Source organism: Piliocolobus tephrosceles, chromosome 2, assembly GCF_002776525.5.
Source record: "Piliocolobus tephrosceles isolate RC106 chromosome 2, ASM277652v3, whole genome shotgun sequence".
Lineage (NCBI taxonomy): Eukaryota > Metazoa > Chordata > Mammalia > Primates > Cercopithecidae > Piliocolobus > Piliocolobus tephrosceles.
In genome coordinates, this window is record NC_045435.1 from 93,742,759 (window position 1) to 93,759,590 (window position 16,832).

General features: G+C 43.9%; 1 protein-coding gene across 2 annotated transcripts; it reads right to left on the reverse strand.

The window, feature by feature from the left end:
• Positions 1-6,610: 6,610 nt before the first annotated feature.
• On the reverse strand, positions 6,611-16,380 carry ZNF662 (zinc finger protein 662). 2 transcript variants are annotated; one of them, XM_023231765.1, is made up of 5 exons: positions 16,122-16,380; positions 14,158-14,284; positions 13,403-13,519; positions 10,931-11,032; positions 6,611-9,911 (listed from the first exon to the last, which is right to left on the reverse strand). In XM_023231765.1, the coding sequence occupies exons 2-5, from the start codon at positions 14,189-14,191 to the stop codon at positions 8,884-8,886; spliced, it is 1,281 nt and encodes a 426-aa protein (XP_023087533.1). In that variant the 5' UTR covers positions 14,192-14,284; positions 16,122-16,380; the 3' UTR covers positions 6,611-8,883. The 2 variants fall into 2 exon arrangements, with proteins under 2 accessions (XP_023087533.1, XP_023087531.1); XM_023231763.1 differs by lacking the exons at positions 10,931-11,032; positions 16,122-16,380 and adding an exon at positions 15,849-16,048 and having other exon boundaries at positions 6,620-9,911; positions 13,403-13,516.
• Between the last annotated feature and the right edge of the window lie 452 nt (positions 16,381-16,832).

The following is a 16,832-nucleotide window of genomic DNA, read 5'->3' on the forward strand; positions in this document are numbered from 1 at the left end:
CCAAGCTTATAAACTTGAAGGCTACTGACAGCATGGGAACAGGGTGTATGTAGGCAAGAGTGGATAATCCCACCACCTAGACCCCTGTTAACATGGGTGAAAGCCGCATTGACACCCATGGGCAGCACCCTTTCGTGGTCAGTGGAACTTAGGGATATAAGGATGGAATAAGTAAAGAGGGTCCTTGTTCCTTCTCTTCCTCACATACCCCAGGCATTTGCTAGGAAGAGAAAGGAACCAGGAACACCTGCTTCCCTCTTTCTAGACAAGAAGCCATTCATCTTCAGTCTAATTGGCTTGGGGGATGGGGACCCAGAAGCCTGCCATGCCGGCAAAGGGTAAAAGTTTTTTTTAAATCAGTCAGTCCTTTGGCCTCTCTCTTCCTGTGCAAACCAATAAAAGGAATGCTAAGGATCACTGTTTATATTCTCTGTAAAGTTCTGATTAATGAAAAAGGATTTATGAGGTTGATCTTAAGCTGTAACCAACCTGCTGTGCTTTGCATGCCTTAATTGAGACTTTTTGGTTGACCTGTGAAATTATTTTCAATAAAGATCAAAAGCCAGAAATATTGGCTGTTTGGTATGGCTAAAGTCGGGTAATAAGGGATTTAAAAGGATTTTATTAAAGAACGCTCAGCTTAATTAAAAGTGGATATCCAAGGCCGGGCACAATGTCTTATAACTGTAATCCCAACACTTTGGGAGGCCAAGGTGGGCAGATCACCTGAGGTCAGGAGTTCGAGACCATCCTGGCCAACATGGTGAAACCCTCTCTACTAAAAATACAAAAATTAGCTGGGTGTGGTGGCAAGTGCCTGTAATCCCAGCTGCTCCAGAGGCTGAGGCAGGAGAATTACTTGAACCTGGGAGGCGGAGGTTGCAGTGAGCCAAGATCATGCCACTGCACTCCAGCCTGGGCAACAAGAGGAAAACTCCATCTCAAAAAAACAAAAGTGGCTATCCAAGTTCTAGGTATATTTAAAAGGCCTTTATGTTTTTCTCTTCTTGGATCTTGTTTTGCTGGAAAAAGATTTTTTTTTCTGTCAACTGAATTATTTTTCTCCATTTTGCCTTGCCACCCTTAATGCATGCATGAGAGGCCCTAAGATAATTTCTAAAAGCCTGAACTCCTTGGGAAAAATGGAAAAGGCAACACAGATTCCATTTTGGGAGAAACCTCTGCTTTCCTCATGGAACCCCAGGAATTAAAAGCAGATCCCTCTTAAAATCTATTTTTGTCTTCTAGCCATACCTGTTTATTGGGCCCTGGAAACAGCATGATTTCCTGGCCATGCTCTTAAAGGGCCCATGCAGAGGCCAATAATCCAATTAGGAGATCGGTAAACAAAAAAATCTTATAGCTACTGATCTTCTTCTGTCTATGTAGTTATATATGTGTTGTGTGTGATGTCTATTAAAAAGAGCTCTAATTAATTGGCATAAAGAAAAATAAGTGCTTAGATCAAATATATTTTGAAGGAAAAGTAAGAGCTGTAATGCCTCCTGGTTCACGTGACTTTAATCTTTGAGAAATAAAAACAGTCTTAAAGATTATTGGTAAAATATAAATGTCTTCAAAATGTAAATATGTGATCTAAATTATGCAGTTCAGATACTAGGTTTGCTAAATGTTTTAAAGTTATTAAGTCCTTCTTTGGCTTTTGAGAACTGTTCCACTTGACTGCTTTATAGCTTGGTAAGGCCTGGGGACATATGGAATTAACCACTCCTCTATGCTGAAAAGAGTCAAGCCTGACCTGCCACTAGAACAGAAGTAAAACAACTTACCAGGCTTTACATTAAAGTTAAGAATTGCTAGGCCGGGCGCGGTGGCTCAAGCCTGTAATCCCAGCACTTTGGGAGGCTGAGACGGGCAGATCACGAGGTCAGGAGATCGAGACCATCCTGGCTAACATGGTGAAACCCCGTCTCTACTAAAAACTACAAAAAACTAGCCGGGCAAGGTGGCGGTGCCTGTAGTCCCAGCTACCCGGGAGGCTGAGGCAGGAGAATGGCGTGAACCCGGGAGGCGGAGCTTGCAGTGAGCTGAGATCCGGCCACAGCACTCCAGCCTGGGTGACAGAGCGAGACTCCGTCTCAAAAAAAAAAAAAAAAAAATTGTTAAGAGTTATCATTATAATGTGTAATTGAGACTCCTGAAAATAGATTTACATGCAAGGTGTGTAAGAACAGTAAAATGTATTTTTAGTAAAAGATTATAAGAAGGCATGGAAATGTAAATTTTTGCCTAGGGTTAAAGGATTGTTTTAAATTAGATAAGATAAAGCTAAAGGTTTAAACAAGTTATGAAAGGTTTCTAAAAGCTAATCTTGCAAAATAAATTCTGTGTGTGAACATTAAATTCAAAAGGGTATTATATGGTTTTCTGTAAAATTGAGAATTGAAATAAAAGTACAACAAGATTTTCTTAAGGCACTAATCTGCTCTTTAGCAAAATGTGTAACAGGTTATAAAATGTTTATAAGAATCTTCCCTCATGGTCAAACTGGTCAAGATTTGATAGAATGGCCTATAAGATTTCATTTTTTAAATTGGGGTTGACAATGCAAGGGTGAAATTTGGTTTTCTCTCTCGAACAGGATTTTCATGTAATAGTAAAGGCTAATTAAAGGTTTTAGCTTTTTCAAATTTTTGAGTTATCATTTTGGCAAAATTAATTACTTATAGTAACCTGGAATTCTTTTTTTTTTTTTTTTTTTTCGTGAGATGGAGTCTTGCTCTGTCACCCAGGCTAGAATGCAGTGGCACCATCTCAGTTCACTGCAATCTCCGCCTCCTGGGTTCAAGTAATTCTTGTGCCTTGTCTCCTGAGTAGCTGGGATTACAGGCACCTGCCATCATGTCCAGCTAGTTTATTTTTATTTATTTATTTATTTTTTGAGATGGAGTCTCGCTCTGTCGCCCAGGCTGGAGTGCAGTGGCCGGATCTCGGCTCACTGCACTGCAAGCTCTGCCTCCCGGGTTTACGCCATTCTCCTGCCTCAGCCTCCCAAGTAGCTGGGACTACAGGCGCCCGCCACCTCGCCCAGCTAGTTTTTTGTATTTTTTAGTAGAGACGGGGTTTCACTGTGTTACCGGATGGTCTCGATCTCCTGACCTCGTGATCCGCCCATCTTGGCCTCCCAAAGTGCTGGGATTACAGGCTTGAGCTACTGCGCCTGGCCAGCTTTTGTATTTTTAGTAGAGACAGAGTTTCATCATGTTGGCCATGCTGGTTTCAAACACCTGACCTCAGGTGATCCACCTGCCTCGACCTCCCAAAGTCCTGGTATTACAGGCGTGAGCCACCATGCAGGGCCTGGAATTCTATTTCATAACATCAAGTGTTTTAAACATCTAACATATGTGACAGGCTTCCCAAAATCAAATTTCAGCTTCAAGGTTCTTTCCCTATCCCTTGCTGTTGGATGCTACAGAGGGCCCCTGAAGCATCCAGTAGAGAGGTAAACAGGATTATTTGACATGTTTATGTACATGGAATTGTCAAAATGATGTTTAATCTTCATATTATATTTTAGTGAATATTAATATTATATGTTCCAAAATTATATGGGATGTCTACAACTCTAATGTCTGAGTATATGCTATCAATCATAATTAAGGTTATTATGTTATTGTAAACTACAGAGATAACCAAATTTTCTTTGTCAATCATGTTTTTAACTGTAACTACCCTGGACATTTTGTCATTCATAGACAATTGTCTTGTTTTGATCCTCTTCAAAGGATAGTTTATAACCAGCCATAAGGCTTTGACAGGTGCTCTCAAATGCAGGTTTCTGATAACCTTGGAGATTGTGACATTGGAATGAAGGAAAACATGCAGGACTCATGAAGGGCTGAAATGTTAATTAATATCAAACAGAACAAGAATTAACAGAACATACTGAACTAAAATAAAACTTTTTTTAGAAGTTTTAGAAGTCTAGAAGAAGTCATCTTTTTTTAGAGTTTTTGCTCGAAATGTTGCTAATCCTTGTTTTGTTTTCAGAGTCAAGGAAACTTGTTTTGAGCCATTTACAGCCTTTAATAATTGAGTATGGTATACTCATGTGATCAAAATTTGGAGCATATTTGTTTCTCTCCTACTTGCTTCTCCAGAATTTGGAAACTAGTTGTGAGTATTCTTAATTTATAGCAATAAGTTTTTTGCATCAGTGCAATAAGAATCACTTTCTTTTGCAACAGGACACCATTGGAGAAACTGGTTGCTTTACCAAGGCTTTGATTGGAAGGGTATGCTTCCCTTTTAGATACCAAGCTTGACTTAAAGAGCCGATAAAAGCCCCTTGGGAAAACTGACTTCATACCTTGTCTACACAGTTCCCACACAGGTTTCCTAACCTGCAGTGAGTAAGGAATGTCACTTTCTACAAGGCCCAGGAACCCCATAATCTTGGGACCTCAAGAAGAGAGGAATTCACCCAACTCATAGGTATGTGAGGGTACAAACCCATGGCTGGGCTCAGAATTAAAAATCCTAAGATTCCTTGCAGAACAGAATTCCATCAAAGCCAATTTTAAAAGCCTATGTAAAAATAATTATTCTTGCTGCACTTTATGCAAATAATCAGGCCAAATACAAGACTAAAGTTTAATTTGCAAACAACTCTATCCTATTGTGATTTATTTTTAACAAAAATGAGAACTGGAGAGAGAAACTATGTTTCAAGACTTATACATTTGTCTTTAGATTCTAGACTCATTAGTTGTTTTTAAGTTTTTTGCCCACATTTTAAACTAACGCTGATTTTTCCTGTGAACCAACCAGCAATCTCCAGCTGCAGCTCAGAAGAAGCGAAAGGGATGAGTAATGTAAAAATCTGGATCAATATTCTAGTTCTGGGCAATTACCCTGCAAATCCTGCCAGATGATTAGAGTAAGTAAGGTGCTCATAACCCGGAGGTATCTTTTTTGGGAAAATAAGACCAAGGGAGCTAACCAAAGCCAAGCCCCATACACCCAAATCTTAGCAGGCATAACTATAGCTACCAGTTACCTGGGTGTATCCACAGCTTTAGGATTTTTTTTTTAGCTGTCCTTACCATCTCCCCTGTTTCATTTTTATTATGTCTTCTAATAACCTAGTTTGTCTCTACTCACCTTCAGGCCATTGAACTCCAAATGTTCATGCAATCGGAGCCTCAAACAATGGCTACCTTTCACCAGGGACCCTTAGATAGGCCTCAGGGAGATCTCACTGCTGTTTTCCCAAAACAGTGCCCCCCTCAGTAGGAAGCACTTAAGATTGATCACTATCCTTATCCTTATTCTAAGAATAGATTTACTTATCCTAAGTTAGATGTACTTCTTTAGAGGGGGAATGATAGAGTCAGGAGACAGCCAAATGCTGCCCAGGTCATTGTGTACAGAGGGATTGCCTAAACATGCCCATGATGAAAAATTTCATCCCTTAACACATACACAGTAAGAGAAATAAATCAATGTGGAGTGGCTCAGACTAAGGGCGTGCCTGCACACTGGGAGAATGCGGTGGAGCCACCAGGAATTCATGCAGGGGTAGAAGACTGGGCTCTTCAGCTCGTGTGGTGGCCTGGTATTCAATTTAGTGAGATAGAAAACCTGCATGCAAGCCCCTCTTTTTGTTGAGAGTTTTCCTTGGCTGGGCGTGGTGGCTCAAACCTGTAATCCCAGCACTTTGGGAGGCCGAGACGGGCGGATCACGAGGTCAGGAGATCGAGACCATCCTGGCTAACACAGTGAAACCCCGTCTCTACTAAAAACTACAAAAAACTAGCCGGGCGAGGTGGCGGCGCCTGTAGTCCCAGCTACCTGGGAGGCTGAGGCAGGAGAATGGCGTGAACCCGGGAGGCGGAGCTTGCAGTGAGCTGAGATCCGGCCACAGCACTCCAGCCTGGGTGACAGAGCGAGACTCCGTCTCAAAAAAAAAAGAGTTTTCCTTTTCATTTAATAAATTCTGCCCTCCTCATTTTTCAGTGTGTCCCTGTGCCTAATTTTTCCTGGTCATGAGACAAGAACCTGGATTTTTGCTCAACTGAGGAAAAAATCCTGCATTAATGGTATGATTTAAAGCATCAGTTAGATAGTATGCATGAAATTAACCTTAGGTCATGAGAGCCACCTATTTATTATTTTTATTTTTATTTTTTGAGATGGAGTTTCGCTCTTGTTGCCCAAGCTGGAGTGCAATAGCACAATCTTGGCTTACTGCAACCTCCACCTCCCAGGTTCAAGCAATTCTCCTGCCTCAGCTTCCTGAGCAGCTGAGATTACAGGCATGCGCCACCAAATCTGGCTAATTTTTAGTAAAGATATGGTTTCTCCATGTTGTTCAGGCTGGTCTTGAACTCCCAACCTCAGGTGATCCACCTGCCTGGGCCTCCCAAAGTGATGGGATTATAGGTGTAAGCCACTACACCCAGCAAGAGCCACCTATTTAGATGCTCAACTTCCAAGCAACTGAGATAAAATGAGGAGTTTATGAGACTACTAAGCAAGAGGAAAAGGTGACACTGAGGAGTTGTATGAAAAAACAATGATTTCAAACACAAGACGGTATTAGTGTGGCTAAGTTGCAAATAACAGAAAACTCAACTCTAACTCATTTGACAGAAGATGTTTATTGGCTCGCATAGCTGAAAAGTTCTGAGGTAGGTCTGCTTCAGGTAAGGCTTGGTCTAGTGGCTCAAAAGATGTCACCAAGAACCTAGTTTCTCTCTGTTTAGTCACTGTCTTCTTTGGTATTGGCTTTAATCCTCAGTCTCCATATGGTAGCACCTGGAAGCTTGAGAATCTCCCCTTTTAATAGAAAAAAAAAGTTGCTATAATTCTAGGCCTCACATTTTCCTATGTGCCACAAAGAGGACAGATAATATCTCCTCTGGTAGCTCTCAATGAAGAAAAGCCTCTCTTTTCCACAAAACCCAGTATCTCCTCATATCACAATGGCTCTGTGGCCAAGGGGATGGGATAAGCTGATTGACACAGCCAAACAGGGTCCACTCATGAAGATGGTGGTGGTGCTAAACCACATAGCTGAGAAAGGATACCTTCCCAAAGAATACCTGGGTAACTGTTCCCAGAAGGAAGGGGAAGAGATGATGGAAACCAATAAAAGATGACCACTTCTAAAAATGTTGTTTTATAAACTCCTGATTTCAAGTAGTTAGTTAATTCTATAATTCTTAACTTTCCTGTGTAGACTCTACATGTTCCTCACGTTTGTTTTATCTCTGGTCCTGGACCTAGGGAGGGCATTTCTGACTCTGATGCCGATACTGGATTATGTGAAAACTTTTCAACTATTGACTGGATGAAGCTATCTAACAAAGCATTAACCACCACCAGAAAGTGACCATTTCTCCCTCCCTTGGCAGTGGCCTCACAGCTTATCAGAAGGTAGGCTATCATGGTAGTGAAGGATGCACAGACTGGGAGAGGATTTATGATAGGAAGCAATGAGAGGTGCTGGAACTATATAAATTTTTATGAAAAAAATCTCCAGTTGAGTTTACATATTCCCAATCCCAGAACGATGTCTCATAAAATAAAGGCATCAGGTCTCTTAAGACCTGAATTGGCCAGGCGTGGTGGCTCAGGCCTGTAATCCCAGCACTTTGGGAGGCCGAGGCAGGTGGATCACAAGGTCAGGAGAGCGAGACCAGCCTGGCTAACATGGTGAAACCCCATCTCTATTAAAAATACAAAAAATTAGCCAGGTATGGTGGCGGGCACCTATAGTCCCAGCTACTCAGGAGGCTGAGGCAGAAGAATGGCATGAACCCGGGAGGTGGAGCTTGCAGTGAGCTAAGATTGCGCCACTGCACTCCAGCCTGGACAACAGAGCAAGACTCCGTCTCTAAAACAAAAAAATTAGAAAAAAAAAAAAGACCTGGATTACCCTCTGCTGTTTCCCTAAATTACTTTGGTGGCCTCAAAAGGAAAGTAACTTCTGAAGAAAAGGTCCTAGAGTTGATAATGTAACTGCAATGTTGCTTCCATCAAATAAGGTTTTCAGTGAGACAGAGTTATAAAAAGCAGTACTAATAAACACTTGTATACAAAGAGTAACTACAGAGATACACAACCAGTAGGAGTGATTGCCTCTGGGGAGAACTCAAGAGATAGGAATGACAAGGAAATTTACTTTTCACTGAACACCCTTTTCAACTATTTCAATTCTTTTTTATCATGAGCATGTTATATCTAGTCAAAGATTAATGTTTCAGGATTTGAAAAACAAAAGAAATGCAGCGTTGGTCCTCAGAGTCATTTAGCTGGAGTTAAGACTAAGAGACTTGAGACTATTAGAAAAATATAAGATGGCACATAATTAAATACTAACTTGGGTGGTACTGATTACAAGTAGAAGAGGAAGAGAAATCTGCTTAGTTGAAGGAGCTGGATCTGAGTGATAAAGGGAAACTAGAAGCACAGGAAAATAAGCAAATCAAAACGGGCAGAGACATAGATATTACAATTAAGTAAAGAACAGTAAACTCTGCAGTCAGAGAGGCCTGGCTCCAATTTCAACTCTATAACTTACTGAAAAACCCTGAATGAGTTTTATAACCTCTTTCAACTCAGATTTCTCATTTGTAAAACAGGGAGAAGACCACCTACCTTAATAGGATTGTTATGCATAATGTATGTAAAGTGGTTAGCACCTGATACAGAGTAGCTGCCCAACTAAATGATGCCTTGTACAAACATCATAGAACAGGGGGACCAGTCTTGCTAGACTAAATGTTCAAAACGGCAAGATAATACTGGCTATTAAAGTTAAGGGTTACAGCAAATTGTGAACAGTCATCTCATTTTGTCTCTGGGGTTCCTGCAGCATAAGAATTATAAACAAGTATCACCATTATGCATTCTCTAAAGCTCAAGAAGGTGAGAGATTTGACAGTTATAGGGCTTTTCTCTAGCATGGCGCCTCTGGTGTTTAATTAAGACAGAATTCTGACTGAAGGCCTTCCCACAGTCATTACATTTATAGGGTCTTTCCCCAGTATGGATTCTTTGATGTCGAATAAGGTGTGCCTTGCAAAAGAAGCTTTTCCCACAGTCAGTACATTCATGAGGCTTATCCCCAGTGTGGACCCTCTGGTGCTGAGAAAGATCTGAGTTCCACATGAAGCCTTTCCCACAGTCCTTACATTCATAAGGCTTCTCCCCAGTGTGCATTCTCTGATGTCGAAGAAGGGCTGGGTTTCGAGTAAAGCTTTTCCCACATTCCTTGCATGTGTATGGTTTCTCACCAGTGTGGATCCGTTGATGTTGTGTAAGGCTTGTGTTCTGACTAAAGCCCTTCCCACATTCCTTACATTCAAAGGGTTTCTCTCCAGTATGTATTCTCTGATGACGAATCAGGTTTGACTTCCAAACAAAGGCCTTAGCACATTCTTGACATTCATAGGGTTTCACCCCACTGTGAATTCTCTGATGTGCAATGCAATGTGATCGAAAACTGAAAGCCTTCCCACATTCCTTACATCCATAGACCTTTTCTCCATTATGAGTTTTCTGGTGTTGATCAAAGTCCTCACTTTGATCAAAACACTTGCCACATTCCTCACATACATAGAATATTTGCTCACTTAGAATTTTGTGATGTATACCAAGGAGGTTATTGACATCAGTATTCTCTGAACTCTCTTCTACTGAGATCATCTCATCCTTGACAATCACTTCTATAATATCATTTGAAGAACTTTCCATACTTCCCCCATTGAGGTAACCAGGCCATCTCCCTAACCTGCTTTTCTCTTCACAGGTTTTCCCAAACCATAATTCCCGGGATCCACACCACTGGGGTCCACCTGATAGGACCATGAGGTCCTGTGCTTCCTCAAGAATTTCCTCCTTCAGGATAAAATCTTCTTTCTTCCTCTTCAACACACCCTCTGAAAAAAGAAATCAGAGCTTCAAATGTCATCATTATCCATGACAGAGCGACAAAGGTCACCAAGTGGTATTAATATGTCCACTTCTCTCCAACTGCCACCTGTCTCAGTGGCCCTGTCCTAGCTGAAAATGGCAAAAACAAGGCTAATACACAGAAAGAAACCAAAAGTAAAGATAGCAACTAGATAGAATCCCTGAGGGCTATGATTCCTGGCACTAAACCAAGTACCAGACTAGGCTCTGAGAAAACAGATGAATTGAATCTAAGGAAAACAAAGTCAGAATTCCTACTAGGCAGCTGAGTACAGTTTGTAACACGAGAAGAACAGGCCAGGACTTAGGGCAGAGGACCTGTTCAGAAATAAGGAATCCTTAGTGGTATAGCTAGGAACCTGGGCTTGTCACACACAGCGGACAGTAGCAAGAATGAGCTTCCTCATATTTTTCAACACTAAAAGGAAGTATATAGTCTTCTCTTTCAATCCAATCACCAAGTTCACCATGAAACCATGGAAAGTGCCTTCTCAAACTAGTCCAGGCAAAACTGGGTAAAGACTCCCTCCTCTTTGTTCCCATAGTGTCTTACTCACATTCTGTTACAGCTTTATCATTTTTCTGTAATTATAAATTTATGTATAATGTCCCATGAGACTGTGAGTCCTTCCAGGATAAGGGCCATACATGACTTGATTTTTTTATCCCTAACAACTAACACAATGAGTAAAACACAGCATCTATATTAAAAATATTGGGTGATCATAGCAGCCAGATGGGGCAGGCCATCTGTTCAGTTTAAGCCTAAGACAAAAGACCCATCCTAATTTAATTAAATTAATTGAGCTTGTCCTAATGAAAGTTGGAAGCTTAGGGTTTAAGTTTTCTCTTAATTGGCTGATTTGGGGATTTGGCCCCCAAATTCATTTAGAACATGAATGGCAAAATGGACTTTTACATCTTATAAAAGAAAGACAGGAAAAGGTGTGACTGAGAGAAGAATGCTCATTTCCCTCTCACTTACCAGGACAAATTAGGCTTGGACCCTCTTTGTGCAGTTTCAGGTTTAATGGTTCTTCCACCTGCTCAAGATGGGAAATCCCAGCAGGTTTTAGAAATGGATATTCTGCCAGGGTCAAGATACAAATAAGGCTGGTTCAGTCAGAGGAGTGAGGCCCATCAGGAAAAGAGCAGACATGGAAGTGGTAGGGAGAGAATAAAGGTGGGTGAAGAGACTGGTAACATAGATATACAGAAATTTGAAGGTATAGAATAATGAGGATAGGCTGGGCATGGTGGCTCACACCTATAATCCCAGCACTTTGGGAGGCCAAGGTCGGTGGATCACCTGAGGTCAGGAGTTCAAGACCAGCCTGGCCAACATGGTGAAACCCTATCTCCATTAAAAATACAAAAAAAAAATTAGTCAAGCATGGTGGCACACACCTGTAGTCCCAGCTCCTCGGGAGGCTGAGGCAGGATAATCACTTGAACCCGGGAGGCGGAGGTTGCAGTGAGCCGAGATTGTGCCACTGCACTCCAGCCTGGACGACAGAGCAAGACTCTGTCTCAAAAAAATAATAATAATAACATAAAGGATAGAAAATACTGGAACAGAGAAGTTGCAATTCCATCAGTTCCCAAAGATATGAAAACATGTAACTCACTTGAAAATGTCAAGAAGAAATAGAAAAGACTAAGGTCTCTTCATCACCTATCCCTAGGAGGTGAAATCAAGTTCACATAGAAAACAATCAGGATAGGATGGAATTGCAAAGAGCTATTCTTGAGGACTTCCTGTCTAGGCAGGCTATTCTGGGAAACCATAATCTCCTAGTTTCCTTCCTATCCATTTATTGCTTTCTCATTCCACAAAGATTCAATGGATGGGGTCTTTCTATGGTATCCATAAGAAATGGACTCACACCCTCACTCAGCCACTTCCAAAAGTCACTTCCTACTCAATAACAGACATCTCTGTTCACAGAGATCTATTCTAATACACCTTACTTCTGCTTTTGCTAGAACTGTCGCTTTGTAACTTTCATCCAAAACCTCCTAAGAAACAGATCAATTCTACACCTTCAAATGACAACCTTTTCTGTTGCCAAATCCAGGGACTATGTATCCTCTGAGTATTAACTTCTATAAGACAAAAGTGGACTTTGAGTAAGGACAGGCATGTGCCAAGAAGTCACCTGCAGGTCAGAGTTAGAATGCTGCTCAAGGAGTAACTTAGCTGTTAAGTTTTCTACCTAAAGCAAAACAAAGCAAAACAGAGAAATTCCCTTAGATGGTGAGGAGAGGAAGCACTGAGAATGTAGAAGACACTGTGGTGGCCTCCCCACACCCATTGCACTCATCCCCACTGTAAAGTAGCTATGCCCTTTGTAGGGAGCTGGAGTGGGGAGTTGGGGATCCCAACTCCACTCCCTAGGGTAGGCTCTGACTTAGATAAGCCAAGCAGGTTAATCCCATTCCACTCGCTACATGGGAGACTGATTCAGAGATTGGCAATTCAGACCAAGTCAATCTGTGCACAGTAGTTACCTTGCCACAGTGATTGATTTAGAGTTGGCATATGACTTAAGGTAGTCCATTACAGCATACTTGGCACTTTGATTCACAATGTTTAAAGCCTAAGGAAGGCCTGCCAGGTTTCTTCCCGTAGGTATGAAGCAGCAGAGTCCTGTTACTACCACCAATCACCTTACAACCAAAAGGGGAGCCAGACTGTAGACAAAGCCAACACATACAGAGACAGAGCAGAGAATGTAATTCTGATCAAACTGTACTTGCAACCCACTCTACCTCAGACTTCCCAGTTACATTAAACAATAAATTCTTCTTTTTTGTTTAAGCCAGTTTGAATCGGGTTTTAATACTTGCAATCAAAAATATTCTAATATGAAAAGACACAACAAGGAACTATGAGAATGAGGAAATTGGGAGCACAGCTCAAGTCTCACTGTGCCCAAAGAAGAGCCCTATGGGAAGATGAAATGAGGCCAAGGAGGCAACCAGGAAACACAGTTATCACTAGGAAACTAAGAGTAAGAAAGTCCCCTTGGGCCTACAGTAATCCCAGGGCTTTCCCCTGAGGAACAGGAACTATTTGGCTGAGGGCTGAGAGTTCTTGGTTTCTAAAGATAAAGATGGCCATTACATCCCAAGCTGGAAGACTGTAAACAGGCCAGGAAGCAGAAAGGGCACCAAAGATCGGAGTAAACAGGAAACTCATGGGTCAAAGATACATCATAGGCATGATAACAGCAGAGATGGGGAAGAGGCAAAACAGGTTAATGAAGATGGCACACAGAGGAGTCAGGATGAATAAAACAAGGACTCAAGAAGATGGAAAACTATGGGAACACAGAAAAGAAATGGAATCCCACTAGTGTCTACAACACTAGGTTAAAAGAACATCTATCTATGACATTTTAAAGATCATGACAAGCAAACTGGTCAGATGACCGGCACATGTGCCCTCACTCACCTGAGGAGATGCCCCTTGGGTCCTCTCCATCCAGAGCTCCCCAAGGAACGGAGCACCAGGGTGCTTCCCCTCGCTCCAGCTGGGAAATCAGAGCTGGTTTGGGAAATGGAAATGCTGCTTAAGAGGAAAAAAATGGGACAGGCAGGTAAGTGGTGTGACACAGAGTAATCCCAAGGCTCCTCCCAGGCCAGTGTCTTCAGGGACAAGAGGGGAAAAAAGGGAAACAACTAGGAAGAACAAGAAAAGGAATTTCAGGGGAAAGAACAAGAGAGGGGCCAGGAGACTTACAAAGGTCAGGAAGTTGACAGACTCAGTAACTGTTTGAGTTAGCAAATGGATGATTTCACTCATTGAGGAATTGCGTCCTCAATTCTTACCTGTCCTCTCCCTCCTAGAGCTCTCATGTTCAGACATCCTCATGAGGATGCTAGGAATTGGCCTGGATCTTGCAAACCGAGAGGGCAGGGAACTGAAGGCTCAGTGGGGCACTATGAATCTGCTCTCTTCTCACTATACCCACAACACAAGGGTAGAGATTGGGCAGCTTTCACTCTGGGGCAAGGAAGTCCTGTATAAGGCCCAAACTGATACCAGGACTTCCTACTTTCCAATGACTGCTGAGGTTGGGTCATTAAAAATCCAAGAGCCTGAAGCTGCCACTGAGCTGAGGGTTATCAACAACTCCTGAGCCTTTGAGAAAAAAAGAGCCAGCAAACTCTGAAGGGTGGAGGCAGGGCCCAAAGGGAGACCCTTACCCAGGGAAGCCACAGCCCCATAATTCTCCAGCATCACATCCCTGTACAGGGCTCTCTGAGCAGGGCCCAGGCCGATCCATTCATTCTCAGAGAAGTAGACGGCCACATCCTCGAAGGTCACTGACTCCTGAAACAACATGTGTTTAAATGCCCTAGGACAACCTCAGGACCAGGCCAGGAGGAAGGGGAGACAGGGCACCAAAAGGTACTGTGGGGGGTGCCTGCGGGGATTCTGGATTCTGAATGTCTACAGGAACTCCATCAGCAGATGATTTTTGCCTCCTATGTACAAAGAGACAGGGCATCAGCTATCAATTTTCTCATGTCTCTTCATCTCTATTTCAGCAAACATTTTCTCCTCTTTTTCATGAGTCTGCAAAAGTTTTCTCGTTTCATCCTTGTACCCCAAACCACATCTGTGCTCCAGGTCCCATCCTTTCTCCACAATGTGTCCTCCTTCAGAGGTCACCCACCCTTGATAACAACTATCATTTATTAAGCCTGTGCCAAGCACTTGACACGTATTGTTTATGTCTCATAGCCTACTATCAGATCCATTTTATGGAAGAGGAAACTGAGACTCAGAGGGATTAACTTCCCCCAAAGTTCCAGAACTGAGACAGAACCCAGGCCTGTTTGACTCTACCTCTTGCCTGTTATGCCACACTGTCTTCCGTCCCCATTCCTAGCCCTGCTGCCCCTGTGTAGGACTCTTCCTCCTTTGTCCTCCCCAGTCACTGCCACTAGCCACAGAGGCAGCTAGGGCTCCTCAGAACATTCAGGTTGCCCTAGACACTGTCCTCAACAGGACAGATCCTCGTTGTGACTTTACTCCCTGCACCCCCCCACTCGTAACACACTCTCACAAAGATCCCACCTCAGTTGCTTCCCCACGTCCCAATCTCCATGTTCCCATTTTCTATATCTCTAGGAGTCTCAGCTCCTGCACCTTCTTTCTCTTATCCTCTTCCTTAAGAAACAAATACTGCTCACCTCCAGCCATTGAGACTTCCTGTAATTCTCAGCTACTGCCTCCTTCAGGGTCTTAAGTCTCCATACTGTGGAGGAGCCCATTCTGGTCCACTGCACGTCAGTCCTTGCACACTACAAAGTCTCCACAGCTACTTATCCAGCACTCCAGGGCTCCAAGGCTTTGGCTGGCTCACCTTTGTCTGCCTAATAGAGTCCACATTCCTCTGCACTACAGACAATTCCATTCACTACTGACAGACCCAGCTTTCCTGGCCAAGATCTCATCCCCTATCCTCTCACCATTCCATTGGGAAACCAAATTCTTTCCTCGCCCTGTTCTGTGCCCTTGCACCTGCGGCTACTCTTGCCTGAAGATCCAGTTCTTCCCTCCTGATCCTGCATTGCAAATTCCTTTTCAACCTAATACCCAGCTCAAACATAACCAGCTCTGTAAAGGTGGCTCTGAAATTCTGGCCATTCATCGCCCCCCACGGCACCCTATGCGCTCTGCCCCAGCAGTCGGCTCAACCACGTGCCGCTGCACGTCTGCTCTCCTTGAGGCTCATGTCCCAGGGGTGTCGACTCCGCTGTGCTGCCTGTCCCTCGAGGCCCCTCACTCTGGGTTGTAACCCCATTTCCCAGCCGCCGCACCACCCGTCTCCGGGCCTAGAACCCAGGGCAGGGCCAAGCCTGCTTCCAGGCTCCGGCCCCGCACTCACCGGGCGCGCCCGGGGCGGCGCCGGCTGTCCGGGCAGCAGCTCAAGGTCAGGGCCGAGGCGTGTCCTGCTCGCCAGGGCCGCGGCCGCCATAGCCCGGGTCGCCCTCTGGGAAAGCGAGCGCGCGCCAGACCCGACCGGAGGCTGTTGGGGTCAGGAAGGAGCGTTCTGGACCTGGTCAGGTCTGACACGGCTACCCTGAGCCCTGCAGCCACCTGAGTAAGACTCCAACTCCGCTCCCTGCGAGCCCCACGCCCAACTCCTCATGCTCCTCGCCAACCAGACCCTTGCATCCGGGAGCCCGGGGCTCGGGCCGCTCCGGTTGCTCTAGGACGGCGGAGGGCGCCGCGTCTCTGTGGTCCTCCTTTCTAGCTCTCGAAGGGAGGGGAGAGCGGTCCGGTTCTCCTGGAGACACAGACGATCCCAGGGGTCGCTACCGGGGTAGGGGTGCAGGCGGCTGGGGAGGAATCCGTCCCCAGCGCTCTAGGCCATCCCTTCCTCTCCAGCTCGCTGCACCCTGGGTGGACAGGTATTTGCTGACAGGAGATAGAGGGTACTTCACTGGACTGCACCTTCTCTTTTATCTCTCCTTTTACCAGTTTCTACATTCCCAGAGCAGACCTGTATTTTATGTTATGTCTTTTAACATTCTCATCTTTGTGCCTCTAACATGCGCCCGATGTCTAGCACCTCCTGGGGAGTAATTTCTTTAACTGCCAAGATATATTTGTAGAATTGTCCACGAAAAGTCAAACTGTAAAATATTTGAAGAGATTTATCCTGAGCCAAATGTGAGTGACCATGGCCCGTGCCACAGCCCCAGGAGATCCTGAGAACATGTGCTCAACGTGGTCGGGCTACAACTCGGTTTTACGCATTTTAGGAAGACAGAAGACATCAGTTAACACATGTAAGATGTACGTTGGTTTGGTATGGAAAGGTGGGACAACTGAAAGAGGAGGCTTTCAGGACATAGGTGGATTCAAA

Excerpts from the sequence above, each read along its gene's own strand:
- ZNF662 (XM_023231763.1), bottom strand. The coding sequence starts at position 15,938 with ATGGCGGCCGCGGCCCTGGCGAGCAGGACACGCCTCGGCCCTGACCTT. Across the intron at positions 14,285-15,848 it reads CGCCGCCCCGGGCGCGCCCG|GAGTCAGTGACCTTCGAGGA; the intron begins GTGAGTGCGGGG and ends ATGTTGTTTCAG. Across the intron at positions 9,912-13,402 it reads CCCAAGGGGCATCTCCTCAG|AGGGTGTGTTGAAGAGGAAG; the intron begins GTGAGTGAGGGC and ends TTCTTTTTTCAG.